General features: G+C 37.2%; 1 protein-coding gene across 4 annotated transcripts in view; it reads left to right on the top strand.

The window, feature by feature from the left end:
- SLMAP (sarcolemma associated protein) overlaps positions 1-17,266 on the top strand; it is a 179,904-nt gene that overhangs the window by 88,925 nt on the left and 73,713 nt on the right. For all 4 annotated transcript variants that reach the window (XM_025375703.1, XM_025375702.1, XM_025375701.1 and 1 more), the window contains exons 4-7: positions 4,962-4,998; positions 7,488-7,550; positions 16,411-16,506; positions 16,763-16,834. In XM_025375703.1, the coding sequence (XP_025231488.1) occupies positions 4,962-4,998; positions 7,488-7,550; positions 16,411-16,506; positions 16,763-16,834 (268 nt within the window). The remainder of the gene's footprint in view (positions 1-4,961; positions 4,999-7,487; positions 7,551-16,410; positions 16,507-16,762; positions 16,835-17,266) is intronic.

Here is a 17,266-nt window from a genome sequence, read left to right as displayed (position 1 = left end):
TTTTTTGCTTTAGTTGCAATTCTAGTAAATAATAATGTAGTAGAGGCAAAGATTATTTTGTTTCCAAATTTAATTTATATTTTGATGGATAATTAGTTGTTTTTCACAATGTTTCAAATATATAAGTTATTGGTAAGTGATAGCTTCATTCCTTTTTATTTTCACTTAATATAGGACTTCTTAAACTGTGATCACTTCTGGTATTAATGCCAGTGTCACAATCTTATAAGACCTTGAGGATATCAATATAGTTGGTAGCTTATTTTGGTGGGAGGTTTTTGAAGATTTTTCCAATGTCCTGTTTACTTTCTGTATGAAGGAGTGTAAAGGTCGTTTAGAGGCAGACATTTGAAAGGGGAAAATTACCCATAAAATCTAGATTTTAAAAGCAGCATACGTAAGTACATTTTGATCTTGGGCTTTTCAGAGATTATTATGATGAAGTGTTGAAGGGAGTTAAGCAATCTTTAAACTTAACATTTTTTATTTGTGGGGAAAGCCTTGAATGTGCTAGAAGCTTGTTTTTATACCCAACATAATATTTTCCTGTCTTTCAAAAACAGAGACAGTGATCTGAGGGTAGGAGGTTAAGAGAAAGCAATAAATTGAAGGAGAAGTAAAGCATTGAATAGGAAAGTGAGAATGAAAGATTAAGCAGAGTGAGGCCCACCCATTACTGTATTGGTCTGTGCTTTCAGTAGAATCACTTATTTTACGCTTGTTAGAAGCTACTTACTTTTGTTTGTTTACTTTTCAAGATATCTGAAGCAAAATGGCATACATAGGTTTTAAAACATTTTAATTCATTTTTCTTTTTCCTTTTTTTAGTCCTTGGCATATGAAGTAATACTGTAAATTTAAAACAATCTGTTTTCTATTTGCAATTACAGCTTAATTATTAAAATTAAAATAAACTTTAGGAAGTTTAATATAATTTAGCTTTTAAGAGTCAAGAATTAAGGTTTTAGAAATGAGTAACTATTAATCAACTAATGATATATTGCTTCTTAAAGACCTTGATGTTTGTATTTGATAATGAGATTTTTCTTTCATGCAGTTTGAAAACTTTGAACAGTTACATAAGGAATCATGTGTGTTTTCAGATTCCATCTAGTAAAACTTGTGAATTTTTTCAAAGTCACTTGCAATGTATTGTGTCTCTGTCCTTTGTGTTTCTGTAATAATTTTCATCTTTGCCCATTTCCTTCTCATTGTTTGGCTTTTCTTATATGGTTAAATATTAGTATCACTTAAATTTTTGCTGCCAATTTAGTTGTACATAATCTAACTTTCTGGAGAAGATGAATTTTGAACAAGCAATTCTCCTTTTAGTAGAGACAGGGTTTTACCATGTTGCCCAGGTTGCTCTTGAACTCCAAGCACAGGCAGTCCACCCACCTCTGCTCCCAGAGTGCTAGGATTACAGGCCTGAGCCACCACAGCTGGCCAACAATTTTTAAATGATAAGAAACAGAGAAACCTGGTCAATAATTTTCTAATGATAAGAAACAGAGAGGCCTGGCCAATAATCTCTTCTCCCCTCCCCTCCCCTCCTGACAGAATCTTGCTTTTGTCAACCAGGCTGGAGTGCAGTGGGATGATTTCGGCTCATTGCATCCTCCACCTCCCAGGTTTAAGTGATTCTCCTACCTCAGCCTCCCGAGTAGCTGGGATTACAGGTGCACACCACCATGTCCGGCTAATTTTTGTATTTTCAGTAGAGATGGGGTTTCTCTATGTTGGCCCGGCTGGCCTCAAACTCCCGGCCTCAGGTGATCTACTCCCCTCAGCCTCCCAAAGTGCTAGTAGGATTACAAGCATGAGCCACTGTGCCTGGGCCAATCATTTTCTAATGATTAGAAACAGAGAGGCCTGGGGCAGGTGGCTCGTGCCTGTAACCCCAGCACTTTGGAACTCTGAGGCGGACAGATTGCCTGAGCTCAGGAGTTTGAGACCAGCCTGGTCAACAGGGTGAAACCGCGTCTCTACTAAAAATACAAAAAATTAGCCAGGCACGGTGGTGAGCGCCTGTAGTCCCAGCTACTCAGGAGGCTGAGATACGAGAACAGCTTGAACCCAGGAGGCGGAGTGCAGTGAGCCGAAATCAGACCACTTCACTCCAGGCTGGGTGACAGAGTGAGACTCTGTCTCCAAAATAAAAAAATTTTTTAAATTTTTAACAAAAGAAACAGAAATTGCGTATAATCCCACCACTCTAACACTAAGTAACTATTTTCATTTTCCACATTTCGTTGTTAAGGTTTGTATATGCACATGAACTTTATTCATACTTCAGAATATACTTATATACAGGATAGTTTTTGTAAAATACAAATGTATATCACTTATGGAATGTGTTGCCGGATTTTTAGCCCTTTGTTTATTAATGAGATTGTTGTAAGAACAGAAGATTTTATACTTGAGTCACTAAGAAAGGGGAATTAAAAAAAAATCCCTACTGTACCATTTGTTTCTATTTAGACTTTTTTTTTTTTTTTGGGAGATGGAGTCTTGCTCAGTTGCCCAGACTGGAGTGCAGTGGTGTGATCTCGGCTCACTGCAACCTCCGCCTCCCAGGTTCAAGTGATTCTCCTGCCTCAGCCTCCCAAGTAGCTGGGATTACAGGCGCCTACCACCACGCCTGGCTAGTTTTTGTATTTTTAGTAGAAATAGGTTTCACCATGTTGGCCAGGCTGGTCTCAAACTCCTAACCTCAAATGATCTGGCATTTAGACATTCTTAAGTTCATTTCACTATATGTGCATATCTGCAGAGAAAAAGATATATACCCACAATGGTTCTCTCTGAGTGTTGGCATTCAGTAATTTTTATTTCCTCATGATTTACTTCATAAATTTTCTGTAATCAATATTTTTTATATTCAAGAAAAGTAAATTATTGTTTAAAATGCCTATTTCAATTTTCTGGAGTAAAGTTGTACATAATTTTAAAAAAATCTTTACTAGGCACCAACTTTGTTAGGGCCTGGTGATGGGCTTTGGGGATATACAGGTGAATAGGTCATAGTTCCTGAGAACACAGATGTATAATCAAAGAAGGACAGTAAAGTTTATGTAGGCTCAATGAAGTCTGTATCATGGGTGCTCAGCAGGGAGGTGGGTGCTGGTCCTTAATACTCCATTTTATTCAGCATTTTAGTGTTTTTGTGACTAGTTGAATTAGACCGGTTCTTACAGTGTTTGCAGTTATTAAGGTGGGATCAAAATTATTCCTATTTTTAGCTGACATCTGATCAGTTTTTCAGCAGCTTACATATGATTTGTCAGTTCAGTCTAAGAACTTTACCCAGTCAACCTCCAAGCTAGCCATTACAAGAATGGCCTCTAGGATGTGGAGTGATTAGCAGCTGGTAGAGGTCATGCATGGTAGCCTTGCTTTGAGTCCCCTGTACTCACCGCCAACACACCTAGCAGTATCTTACAGGGCCTTGTAAATAAAATAGGGACTCCAGCTTCCTTAGCTGCTATATTCTCATGAGAGTAATAGTAGCGATAAAGTCCTATTTCCAAAGTACTGTTTTAAGCTCTTTATTCATATTAATATATTTAATACCCCCAATAACTCCATGGAATTGGTTATATGATTAGCTCCCTTTTTTTTTTTTTTTTTTTTTTTGAGATGGAGTCTTGCTCTATTGCTCAGGCTGGAGTGCAATGGCATGACCTCGGCTCACTGCAACCTCCGCCTCCAGGGTTCAAGCAATTCTCCCACTTCAGCCTCCCAAGTAGCTGGGACTACAGGCACGTGCCACCACGCCTGGCTGATTTTTGTATTTTTAGTAGAGATGACGTTTCACTGTGTTGGCCAGGCTGGTCTCGAACTCCTGACGTCGTGATCCGCCCACCTTGGCCTCCCAGAGTGCTGGGATTACAGGTGTGAGCCACTGCACCTGACTTCATTATCTCATTTTATGCATGAGGAAGCTGAGACCTATATTGATTAGGCAATTTGCCTTTCAGCTGGTGGGTAGAGCTAGATTTTGGACCCAGTATAGTTTCTGAGCTGCTATACTACCTTTTTGTCAGCAGTAGTTATCAGGCCAACAAGGCAACTAGTATCAATTAGTGCCATCTATTTAATGTTTTGTTTTAAAGTGTAACACTGAGTTCAGTTTCATACATACATCTAAGTTTTCAGTCAGTTTCTGAGGTGGCTGGGTAGAGAAGAGGAATAGTAGTGTTTTGATTAAAGTTGTTCTTCACTGGAACAAGTTTCCAAATTATAACCTTGCTTTCCAGAACTTTGCTTTTTAAGACTTTCTGTATAGGAATGTTTAATTTTAAAAGAACATAATTTACATATTTCAAAATTGAAAATGGGAGAATATTTTTTTTTGTTTTTTGAAACGGAGTCTCACTTGGTCACCCAGGCTGGAGCGCAGTGGCACAATCTTGGCTCACTGCAACCTCCATCTCCTGGGTTCAAGCGATTCTTATGCTTCAGTCTCCCGAGGAGCTGGGACTAAAGGTGTGCGCCACCACACCCAGCTAATTTTTTTATATTTTTAGTAGAGACAGGGTTTCATCATGTTGGCCAGGCTGGTCTTGAACTCCTGACCTCAGGTGATCTCCTGCCTCAGCCTCCCAAAGTGCTGGGATTACAGACACGAGCCACCACACCTAGCCGAAAAAGGATAGAGTACTCCTTTTCTGTATAGAAATTCTTATAATCAAGTAATTCATATCCCTCAAAGAGCATTTAATACATTTTGGATTTGGAATTTGTTTTTAGAAATATATTGATATGTACAAGGTAGGTTTACATGTTTTTGTTTTCTAAGAATTTTATACATTTATAAAGAATTGAAAAATAGTTCACTTTTTTTTAATTACATGAAGGCAAATGTATAAACTTTGTGGTATAAGATATTCTGGTGCTCTCATACTCTATTTCCTCTATTGTCCGGATATTAGATAAAACTTCTAAATTTTACTTTTCAGTGTCATCCATGCACCATTACCAAGTCCTGTTGACAAAGTAAGTTGCTAATGATTATTTTTTCCAAACTGACTCAGCTGTGTTGCTTTGAAAATGTTTGTTTTTAATATGCTTTACCTAGAAATTTATTTCTCTTTTGTAACAAAATATGTAGAATGCATATAGCTCTATAGTTATTATAATCTTCTGATCTTCAATAGCTGGAGAATCTAAGATGGATGTTTCTTCAGAAAAAGGCTTTGTTATCTCAGTTAAATTATTCACTGTGTAAACGAGGAGTACCTGTTTTGTGTCTAGCCAGGGATGAGGAGTATTCGCTGTTACTTTTTATTCTGAGATACAATTCTGTCTAGAAATATGTTAAAGTTTCTACCTAAATAGTTCACTCAACATTTACCAATACAGGGAGGTAATACAGAAATACAGGCTTACAAAAATTGTTCTTTTGTTGTCTTTAAGGGTTACTTTTTACCTGATCTGATCAGAAACTTTGCAGTAATTGCTTGCTAGAAAGCATTTTTCTTTTGTTCAGAAATAATGGTTTATTCAATTATAGGTATCATTGCTAATTAGCCCCCCAAAATACATCTTTTGACATTAATGTGGGAGTCTAGTTTTCTTAGTGCAATAACTAAACTAGTGGAAAAAATATTTTACATTTTTCCTCCATTTGAATGAAGAGTGAAAGCCTGCTTGAAACTGAAGTTCTCTGTTAGATTCCTTTTTTAGAAGTAAAAGTGGTTAATCATCAACTTCTGCAATACCGAGAATTATTCAGAAGTAAATAATGGTACTGCTAATTTAGAAGTAAATTTAAGAAATAATGCCAACTCTCTGCTTTCTAGTCAGCATATTAATTAAAGTATACTTCCCAAGCTTAATAAGGACTGGTGCTATAACATCATTAATAAGCTAACACATAGGGGTAAATATTACAGCAACCCAGTAGTCTTTCTTCCTCCTTCTTCTTCTCCTCTTGCTCCTCCTCCTCTTCTTCTTTTCTTTCTTCTTTCCTCCTCCTTTTCTTCCTTCTTGTTGTTTTCTCCCTCTTCTCCTCCTCCTCATATTTCTTCCTTTTTCTTTCTTTTCTTCCTCCTTCTTTCTTCCTTATTTCTTTTTCCTTATTCTTCTTTCTTCCTTCTTCCTTCTTTCTTGTTCCTTCTTTTCTTTTTTATCCTTCTTCTTCCTTCTTTCTTCTTTGTTTTTTTTTCTTCTTCCTCCCTCCTCCTACTTATTCCTTCTTCTGTCTTCTTCTTCCTTCTTCTTCTTCCTTCCTTCTTCCTCTTTTTCCTCCCACCTCCTCCTCCTTTTTCTTCCTCCTCCTTCTGCTCCCTCTTCTCCTTCCTCCTCCTCTTCTTCTTTTTCTTCTTCCTCTTCCTTTTCTTCCTCCTCCTCCTTCCTTCCTTCTTTTTCCTCTTCCTTCCTTCTTCTTCCTTCTTTCCTCCTCCTCCTACTCCTTTTTTTTTTGAGACAGTTTAACTCATGTTGCCCAGGCTAGAGTGCAGTGTTGCAATCTCAGCTTACCGCAACCTCCACCTTCCAGGTTCGAGCGATTCTTCTGCCCCAGCCTCCCGAGTAGCTGGTATTATAGGCATGCGCCACCACGCCCTGCTAATTTTACGTTTTTAGTAGAGACGGGGTTTCTCCATGTCGGTCAGGCTGGTCTTGGACTCCCAACCTCAGGTGATCTGGCCGCCTCAGCTTCCCAAAGTGCTGGGATTACAGGCGTGAGCCACCGCGCCCAGCCCTTCTTCTTCTTATTTATTTATTTATTTTTTTGAGATGGAGTCTTGCTCTGTCATCCAAGCTGAAGTGCAGTAGTGTGACACGGCTATTTTTTGTATTTTTAGTAGAGACGTGGTTTCATCATGTTGACCAGGCTGGTCTCTCGAACTCGTGGCCTCAGGTGATCCACCTCCCTCGGCCTTCCAAAGTGCTGGGATTATAGGCATGAGCCACTGCGCCCGACCCTTCCTCTTTTTTTTCTTTTTAAATAATGCCGTGGTTCTATATTCCACAACCTTGAAAAAACCCTTATAGAAGATATTCCTTATAATACTCTTGAGTTCTAAATAGTTTGACTATGACTTACAGTGTTTAAACACCATTACTTCCCATCTTTTTGCTTAAAACTTACCTATGGATTTAAAGAAACATTGCCTCAGGCCACTGGACAAAGTGTTGTATTTCATGTCCCTGCCTTCCCTATACCACATAAAAATACCATTGTGAAGATGGCTACTTCTAAATGAATGAGGCTTGTTAAAATAGTAAAGAACTATTTAATGATGAATTTTAAAGGGAAAATATGTGGATCTATTGATTTAGGAGGTTTTATTTCTGGATTAAGAAAAGGCTTTATTTCCATCAGAAAAGAAAAAACTTAAAAGGCTATATTGCCTTTGTGCTATAAATTTGTGATTTTAATAACAGTTATTTTGCATATTTAAGTAAGTAGACATTTCAAGGAATTGGTTTAATGTTTTTTATGAAGTGTTTTCTGTTGATATTGTGTCATTTGTTTCTAGGTTGCTGCTAACACTCCAAGTATGTACTCTCAGGAACTATTCCAGCTTTCTCAGTATCTACAGGTAAAAGTAAATCTTGAGAATTCTTATAAGCAGAATTTCTTTTAAACTTTTAAAAGTTCTTAAAAGCAGAATTAGGGCCAGACATGGTGGTTAATGCCTGTAATCCCAGGACTTTGGGAGGCCTAGGCAGAAGGATTGTTTGAGGCCAAGAGTTTGAGACCAACCTGGGCAATAAAGTGAGACCCCGTCTCTACAAAAAAAAGTTTTGTAATTAACCAGGTGTGATGGTGTGCATCTGTCGTCCCAGCTACTTCGAAGTCTCAGGTGAGAGGATTGCTTGAGCCCAGGGGATTGAGGCTGCAGTGAACTTTGATGGCACCACTGTACTCCATCCTAGGCAGCAGAGCAAGACCCTGTCTCAAGAAAAGAAGCTCAGAATTAAACAACTTATATTTTATTTTGCCAGTTCACAAATATAGGATAAAAAAATATTGGCTGGATACAAATACAAAAGAAATACTATCTTTTCAAAAAAGAACAAAAGATTAAAAGTAGATCTTATGAAGAAAGATAAAAGAGTCAAGATTAAATCTAGAGAAAAGCCTTTGTACGAGAAGAATTTTTTTCTTCAAGTATGAGGAGGTTCCAAAACAGTTTTTTAAAATCTGTTTTTAAATTTTTTGAGGGACAGGGTCTGACTCTGTCTCTCAGGCTGAAGTGCAGTGGCATGGTCAGAACTCACTACAGCCTCAAACTCCTGGGCTCAAGTCTTTGTCCTGCTTCAACCTCCCAAAGCACTGGGATTATAGGTGTGAGCCGCCACGCCAAGCCCCAGAACAATTCTTTATCCATAGATGGCTTTTGTTTTGTTTTATTTTATTCTATTTTATTTTTGAGATGGAGTCACATTCTGTAGCCCAAGCTGGAGTGCAATGGTACGATCTCAGCTCACTGCAACCTCTGCCTCCTGGGCCCAGGCGATTCTCCTGCCTCCTTCCTGAGTGGCTGAGACTACAGGTATCCACCACTATGCCTGGCTAATTTTTTGTATTTTAGTAGAGATGGGGTTTTACCGTGTTGCCCAGGGTGGTCTCAAACTCCTGAGCTCAGGCAATCTGCCCACCTCAGCCTCCCAAAGTGTTGGGATTATAGGCATGAGCCATGGCGCCTGGCCCATAGATGACTTTTAAATAAAATTAAACTGGGAGATATTTTGATTGCTTAATAATATTAATAACAAGTAATTATATAGCACTTCTTATATGCCAAGCTTCATTCTAGCACTTTACCTATATTATTTAATTATCACAACAATCTTACAAGGTGCATATTTTATCCCTATTTTTACAGATAGAGTAACTGAGAGGCAGGAAGATTTAATAATTTATACAATATCACACATCAAGTATATGGTAGAGCTGGGATTTGAACCTGGATGGCCAGACCTCAGATTTTCTGCTTTGTGTAACCACTGTGCTGTGCTGCTTGATTCACAGAATAATTTCTTGGTGTAGAGCAGATACTTCTTCAAATTAATGCCATATTTAAAGAACCATACAAATCTCTAAAAAGCAAACAAGTGTTTTGAGTTTTTTTGTTTGTTTGTTTTTTCTGTTTTTTGTGGGTTTGGGCTAGATTATATTTCTTATTCTGGTGAGGGAGCATGGTAAAAGAAAACCCTGGATCAGGAGATTAGAGATTGAGGTATTTTTTTGTTTTGTTTTTTTTTTGAAACAGACTCTTGCTCTGTCACCCACACTGGAGTGCACTGGCTCAATCTCGTCTCATTGCAACCTCCCCCTCCCGGGTTTAAGCAATTCTTCTGCCCCAGCCTCCCGAGTAGCTGGAATTAAAGGCATGTGCCACCACACCTGGCTAATTTTTTGTATTTTTAGTAGGGTAGAGTAGATTTTTAGGTTTCACCATGTTGGCCAGGCTGGTCTTAAACTCCTGACCTCAAGTGATCCACCCACCTTGGTCTCCCTAGGTGCTGGGATTACAGGTGTGAGCCACTGCACCCAGCAAGAGTGAGGTTTTTATCTTAGTTCTGCTACTCAACCCACTTTTGTGACCTTGAGTGAGTCATTTTATGTGGGTAGGCCTTCAGTTGTCTTTTGTTTCAAATAATAGAACCAAACGCGTGATCCTGGTCCCTACATTCTTTTTTTTTTTTTTTCTGAGATGGAGTCTTGCTCTGTCGTCCAGGCTGGAGTGCAGTGGCGCGATCTTGGCTCACTGCAACGTCGGCCTCCCAGGTTCAAGTGATTCTCCTGCCTCAGCCTCCCGAGTAGCTGGGACTACAGGTGCGTGCCACCACACCTGGCTGATTTTTTGTATTTTTCATAGAGACAGAGTTTCACCATGTTGGCCAGGACGGTCTCGATCTCCTGACCTCGTGATCCACCCACCTTGGCCTCCCAAAGTGCTGGGATTACAGGCCTGAGCCACCACACCCAGCCCCCTACATTCTTTTATAGGAATCAATCGGTGAGAATAGTTCCATCTTAGTTAAGAATGTACACATCTATGAAAATGAACAGAAAATTAATCAATGTATTAATCAGATCTTATCTTCCACCAGGCATAGTGTATGCATAGAAAAACATTGTACATTTGGATTTTAATAGAGTATTTAAGAGTATTCTAAGCCAAAATTCCCTTGATTTAATCGTTGGCTTTAATTTCTGACCTACTGGGAAAGTTGTTTAACTCTTTTATGCCTCATTTTCCTCATCTATGAAATGGATATAGTAACAGCACTTAACTTCACAGAATTGTGAAGAATAAAAAAAAATTAATATATGTAAAGCACTTAGAACAGTTCCTGGCACATAGAATGTATGCCATAAATGTTAGTAGTTGTTTACCATTCAATAGGAAGGCACATTAATTAAGCTGCTTATTTTTAGAGGTGGAAGAAAACTTTGAGATTAATGTAATTTAAACCTCATTTTTTCATATGAGAAGTGTGGAGCTCATATAGGTTAAATTATTTTCCCAGGCTTGTATACTACTGTTACTAGTCATCGTGGATAGCAAATCTCACTCCCTCACTCTCTCACTCTTTCCAACCTTCGTGTTCTGTGAATATTCCTAGTGTCCTAATCCTCTACTGTTCCTTTTCTAGCTCTTTGAGATAAAATTATACCACAGTCTTTTCTGTATACATTCTTATTGAACTGCTAAAGTTCTAATGTAAATTGTGAACATTTTGAATAAAAACTGGAATAGATGCATTTTATACCTTAGAACTAACTAAAAGACCATTGCTGGACTTACTAGATTTCTGTTAGGATATAGTTCATGGAGTTAAACTCTAAATGTAATTGAATTAAAAAGATGAAATTACACCATCTAGTGGAAGTAGATTCTAAAGATATGGTTGGTTGATGGTTTTGTTTTTCAGTAAAACTTTTTGCAGCATCTGAGTAATTTCCTGGATATTAGGAATGTTTTAGGAACTTAAACTTGGCAAATAGTCTCTTTTAAGTGAAGCTGTGTTTTAATATAGATTCTGAGGTGTATGGCTTTTTATTAGATTATTTAACCTATAGTTTTAGAGTTATATTAAAATGTAGTACCTCTAGACAAAATTTTCCATATTAATTATTTATCAAGGATGTGGAGAGCAATAAATTCATGCTTTAAACCTCAAGTACTATGTTTGAAGCGCGTACTTCTCTGTTGAGGTGTCTCAGAGGCATTAGGGTCATAAGTGTTGCTCTGGATAATGACAGGAATAAAACAAGGTGAAGAAGGTATGCCAAAACACAACTAAATGCTATGAGCATTTCACCTTGATTCCGGATGAAGGAGACCTGCTTAACAGCTATCAACTGCTAACAAGCCACCTAGAGTTTAGACTTTGTACACCAATGTCTTTCTCTGTAAAATATATCTTTGGGCCGGGCACAGTGGCTACGCCTGTAATCCCAGCACTTTGGGGGGTTAAGGCTGGTAGATCACCTGAGGTCAGGAGTTCAAGACCAGCCTGACCAAAATGGAGAAACGCCATCTCTACTAAAAATACAAAATCAGCCGGGCGTGGTGGCGCATGCCTGTAATCCCAGCTACTTGGGAGGCTGAGGCAGGAGAATCACTTGGACACGGGAGGCGGAGGTTGCGGTGAGCCAAGATCGTGCCATTGCACTCCAACCTGGGCAGTAAGATTGAAATTCCATCTCAAAAAATATATATACTATATAATTATATAATATCTATTATATATGTAATAGATATAAATATATATTATATATGTAATAGATATATAATATATATTTATAGATACATAGATATCTATATATAGATATATAGATATAAGTATATCATATTTATTACATATATATCTATTATATAAATATATAATCTATAAATATATCTTATATAATCTATAAATATATCTATTGTTATATTTATATATTTATATGATATATATTTATATAACATCTATTATATAATTATATCTATTATATAAATATAATTATATAATATCTATTACATATATATCTATTATATAATAGATATAATATATCTATATATAATATATAATAGATATAATATAATATATAATAGATATATAAGTCATAGCTATTGTATAATATATATTTATATAATATCTATTATATATTTATATAATAGATATTTTATATGTAGTAGATATTATATATTTATATAATATATATTTATAATATATTATTTAGCTATTATATAATATATATTATATATTTAGATATTATATTATATATATTTTATATATGTATCTTTGGAACTGCCAAATAGTTATTTAACTCTCTCATTATAAATCCCTTTATTACATTGAACCAATATTCAGTGGACTCTTACCTATTTTGGTATATTAATTGCTGCTAAGTGTTATATAGTCAGAGAGAATCAGAACACCTGAAAATGCAGTAGGCTGTGCGAATAAAGCAACCTCTCTTTTTAATAGTATATATTGGCTGGGCACGGTGGCTCTTGCCTGTAATCCCAACACTTTGGAAGGCCGAGGCAGGCAGATCACTTGAGACCAGGAGTTCAGGACCAGCCTGGCCAACATGGAGAAAGCTCATCTCCACAAAAAATACAAAAATTAGCTGGGCATGGTGGTGTGCACCTGTAGTCCCAGCTGCTCAGGAGGCTGAGGCATGAGAATTGCTTGAACCCAGGAGGTGGAGGTTGTGGTGAGCCGATATCATGCCACTGCACTCCAACCTGGGCTGCAGAATGAAACTCTGTCTCAGAAATAAAATAAAACAAAAATGTGTATGTTTATATAAATAACATTTTTAAAAGGAAAAATTAAAAGCTCTTTCTTTTTTTTTTTTTTTTTTTTTTTTTTAGTAGAAACAAAGTATGTTTAATGGTTGCTTTGGAAAGGGGAAGTGGGCACTTCATGCCAGGGAGATTTAAAAATGAGACTTTTCAAGCAAGCACTGCCTATGGCATAGTCTCATATTTTGAAAATGTAAACCTAGTTTTAAATATAAAGAACTATTTTTAAAAAATCACACCCACAAGTAAAAAACTGGTAATCTGTTTACAAAGTGCAATATATCAGTACAGCAAACTCATCTCAACAAAACAAGATTATGTGTGGTTTCTCAGGCTAAAAGCTCTTTCTATTTTAGATATCATACTTGTGCAATTAAGCCATTATAAAGTATTTTTGCTGATGACCAGATTATCTTGGCTTCAGTTGGAATGAGTTTGCTCTGAGGTGTATATATTTCACATATATCCACATATATGTGTATGTGGTTGTATATATACACATGTATACATATATATGCTATCATGGATCGCTTTACAACAGGCATATGATTTCATTAGGTGATTTTGTCATTGTGCAAACATTATACATTGTACTTATATAACCTAGATGGCATAGCCTATTACACACCTAGGCTGTATAGTAGAGCCTATTGATCCTAGGCTGCAAACCCATACAGCATGTTATTGTACTGCTTACTGAAGGCAGTTGTAACACAATAGTATTCGTGTTTAGAAGCATATCTAAACGTAGAAAAGGTACAGTAAAAATACAGTATAAAAGATAGAAAAAGGCTGGAGGCAGTGTCATCCGAGTACTTTGGGTGACCAAGGCAGGAGGAACACTTGAGGCTAGGAGTTCAAGACCAGCCTGGGCAACATGGCAAAACCCTGTCTCTACTAAAAATACAAAAATTAGCTGGGCGTGGTGGCACATGCCTGTAGTCCCAGCTACTCAGGAGGCTGAGGCACCAGAATTGCTTGAACCCGGGAGGCAGAGTTGCAGTAAGCTGAGATCACACCCCTGCACTCCAGCCTGGATGACAGAGCAAGGCTCTGTCTCAAAAAAGAAAAGAAAAGAAAAAGATAGAAAATGATATACCTGTACAAGGCGCTTACCATCAATAGAGCTTGCAGGACTGGAAGCTGCTCTGGGTGAGTCAGTGAGTGAGTAGTAAGTGAATGTGAAGGCCTATGACATTATTGTACACTACCATAGACTTTATAAACATTGTACATTTAGGCCACTTTAAATATATATTTTAAAAGTTTTTGGGGCAAGCATGGTGGCTCATGCTTGAAATCCCAGCACTTTGGATGGCTGAGGTGGGAGGATCACTTGAGACCAGGAGTTCAAGACCATCCTGAGCAACATAAGAAGGCCCCATCTGTTAAAAAAAAAAAAAAAAAAAAAAAAATTAAAAATATTAGCTGGTGGTTGGGTGCGGGGACTCACCCCTGTGATCCCAGCACTTTGGGAGGCCAAGGTGGGCAGATCACTTGAGGTCAGGAGTTCGAGACCAGGCTGTCCAACATGATGAAATGCCATCTCTACTAAAAATACAAAAATGAGCCAGGCGTGATGGCATTGCCTGTCATCCCAGCTACTCAGGAGGCAGAGGTGAGAGAATCGCTTGAACCCAAGAGGCAGAGGTTACATTGAGCCAAGATCACGCCATTGTACTCCAGCCTGCGCAACAGAGCGAGACTCGTCTCAGAAAAAGAAAAAAAAATTAACTGGGCATGGTGGTGCGTGTCTGCATCCTAGCTATAGGGGGTGCTGAGGCAGGAGGATCACAAGCTCAGAAATTTGAGATTACAGTGAGCCATCACTTAGTGACATCATCATGCAACTGCACTCCAGCCTGGGTGACAGAGCTAGACTCTGGTCTCAAAAAAAGAAAAAAAAGTTTTTCTTTCTTCTATAATAAGCTAAACTTAGCTTACTATAACTTTTTTACTTTATACACTTACAAGTTTTAAAACTTTTTTGACTCTTGTATTCACACTTAGCTTAAAACACAAACACATAGTACAGCTGTTCAAAAATACTTTGTTTCTGACCGGGCGCGGTGGCTCACGCCTGTAATCCCAGCACTTTGGGAGGCCGACGCGAGTGGATCATGAGGTCAGGAGATCCAGACCATCCTGGCTACACAGGTGAAACCCGGTCTCTACTAAAAATATAAAAAATTAGCTGGGCATAGTGGCGGGTGCCTGTAGTCCCAGCTACTTGAGAGGCTGAGGCAGGAGAATGGCGGGAACGCGGGAGGCAGAGCTTGCAGTGAGCAGAGACTGTGCCACTGCACTCCAGCCTGGGCGACAGTCAGACTCCGTCTCAAAAAAAAAAAAAAAAAAAAAATTTTGTTTCTATTCTTAAATTATAAGCTTTTTATTAAAAATGTTTTAAACTTGTTTTTACTTTTTAAACTTTTTTGTTATAAATGAAGACATAAACACACACGTTAGCCTAGGCCTACACAATATCATCAGTATCACTCTCTTCCACCTCCACATCCTATCCCACTGAAAGGTCTCCAGGGGCAGTAACATGCATGGAGCTGTCATCTCCTGTGATAACAGTGCCTTCTTCAGGATACCTCCTAAAGGACCTCTCTGAAGGTATTTTACAGTTAACCTTTTTTTCTTTTTAGTAAGCAGAAGGAATATATAATTAACAATAAAAAGTATAGTACATGCATAAACTAATAAGTCATATAATACTATTATGTATTATGTACTATATATAATTATATGTGCTATACTTTTATATAACTGGCAGCACAGTAGGTTTGTTTACACCAACATCTCAAACACATGAGTAATGCCCCCTTGTGTTACAGTGTTAGGATGGCTATGATGTCACTAAGCGACAGAAATTTTTCAGCTTCATTATAATTTTTTGGGACTACTGTGTATATGCAGTCTGTAGTTGACTGAAATGTTGTTTTGTGGTGCATGACTTGTATATGTGTGTGTGTATGTATAGGTATATGTCTACATACACACTGTGTATTAGCTTTTTCTATTGTATGTTTTTAAAAACTTGCTTTTCCAAATTATGCATAAAAAGAAAACAAAAACAGGTGACTTGTTTTCTATTAGGGGAGAAGTTGCAGTTAGAGAACCTCTAATGGCGGTACTTTCAGCTCAACAAATGAGACTAAAATGATGTGGCCCATATACATAAAGTAGTCATTTCCTATTTGCAGGGAATATGTTCCATGACCCCCAGTAGATGCCTGAAATCACAGATAGTGCCAAACTCTGTATCCTACTATGTTTTTTCCTATATATACACATACCTATGATAAAGTTTAACTTATAAATTAAGCATAGTAAGAAATTAACAATAGTAATAGAACAATTACAACAGTATACTGTTACGTGAATAAAAGTTATGTGAATGTCAACATTCTGTCTGTCTCTCTCAGTGTATCTTGTACTGCCCTATAACTGAAACTGGAAAGGGAAACCAGAGATAAGCAGGGACTGCTGTATATTTTACTAAGTACTATCAAGTGTCACATACTTTAAAATACATCAAGGGGGATGTAATATGAAAATATTTTAGAATGTGCTGAAAATTGATCACTCCTCAAAAGAATCATGATGAGCTTATTGGAATCTCTTTTGTGATTTGTAATACTAGGAGGCCTTACATCGGGAACAAATGTTGGAACAGAAGTTAGCCACGCTTCAGCGGCTACTAGCCATCACCCAAGAGGCTTCAGATACCAGTTGGCAGGTATTCCAGTTGTTTTATATTTAAGAAACATTTAAACATAGTTTAATATTCCATATATGTTAAATAAACTAAAATGTAGCAAACAAAGACAAAGTTATTTCCTAACTAATGAACAAGTTGTTGAAAATTTAGCATTTTACAGTGGATGCTGGTCAGTTTTATGCTTTTATATCTGTTGTCAGTAGCAACCTTTTTTTATATACATGTGACTTTATAATTACTCGGGTTTTACTTATGTTTAATTTTTCTTCAATAGGCTTTAATAGATGAAGATAGACTCTTATCACGGTTAGAAGTTATGGGAAACCAATTACAGGCATGCTCCAAAGTAGGTATTAATCTCAAATGTGTAAAATGAAATGCATAGTTTTTTATGTAACATCATTTCTTTGACTGTCATTTTGAGTATATGCTAAAAACTTTATACATTTCCACAATTATTTTAAATCTTTTGTCATGAGAAATTTCAGACATCCATGTAAATAAAAATAATTATGTAATGAATACCCACATACACATCTGTCTTTTTTCTATTACAATTAATATTTCTTGAAAAAACTGGGTCATTTGTCCTCTAGAATTTCCCTCAGTCTGCATTGTTATTTAAACATTTTTTAGCTCCCCTTCCCACTCCATAAATTAGTAGTTTCATCTAGAGATTTGATCTGATTTAGGTTTAGTTTTTCTTTTTGTCAACAACCCTTTATGGATGGTATTGTGTTCTTCCACCAAGGGACAACATAAAGTCTAGTTGTCTTTC

The sequence above is a fragment of the Theropithecus gelada genome, chromosome 2 (assembly GCF_003255815.1).
Source record: "Theropithecus gelada isolate Dixy chromosome 2, Tgel_1.0, whole genome shotgun sequence".
In the NCBI taxonomy this organism is placed as follows: Eukaryota; Metazoa; Chordata; class Mammalia; order Primates; family Cercopithecidae; genus Theropithecus; species Theropithecus gelada.
Note: the sequence above shows the minus strand (reverse complement) of the source record. Positions and strands in the feature narration are given on the sequence as shown.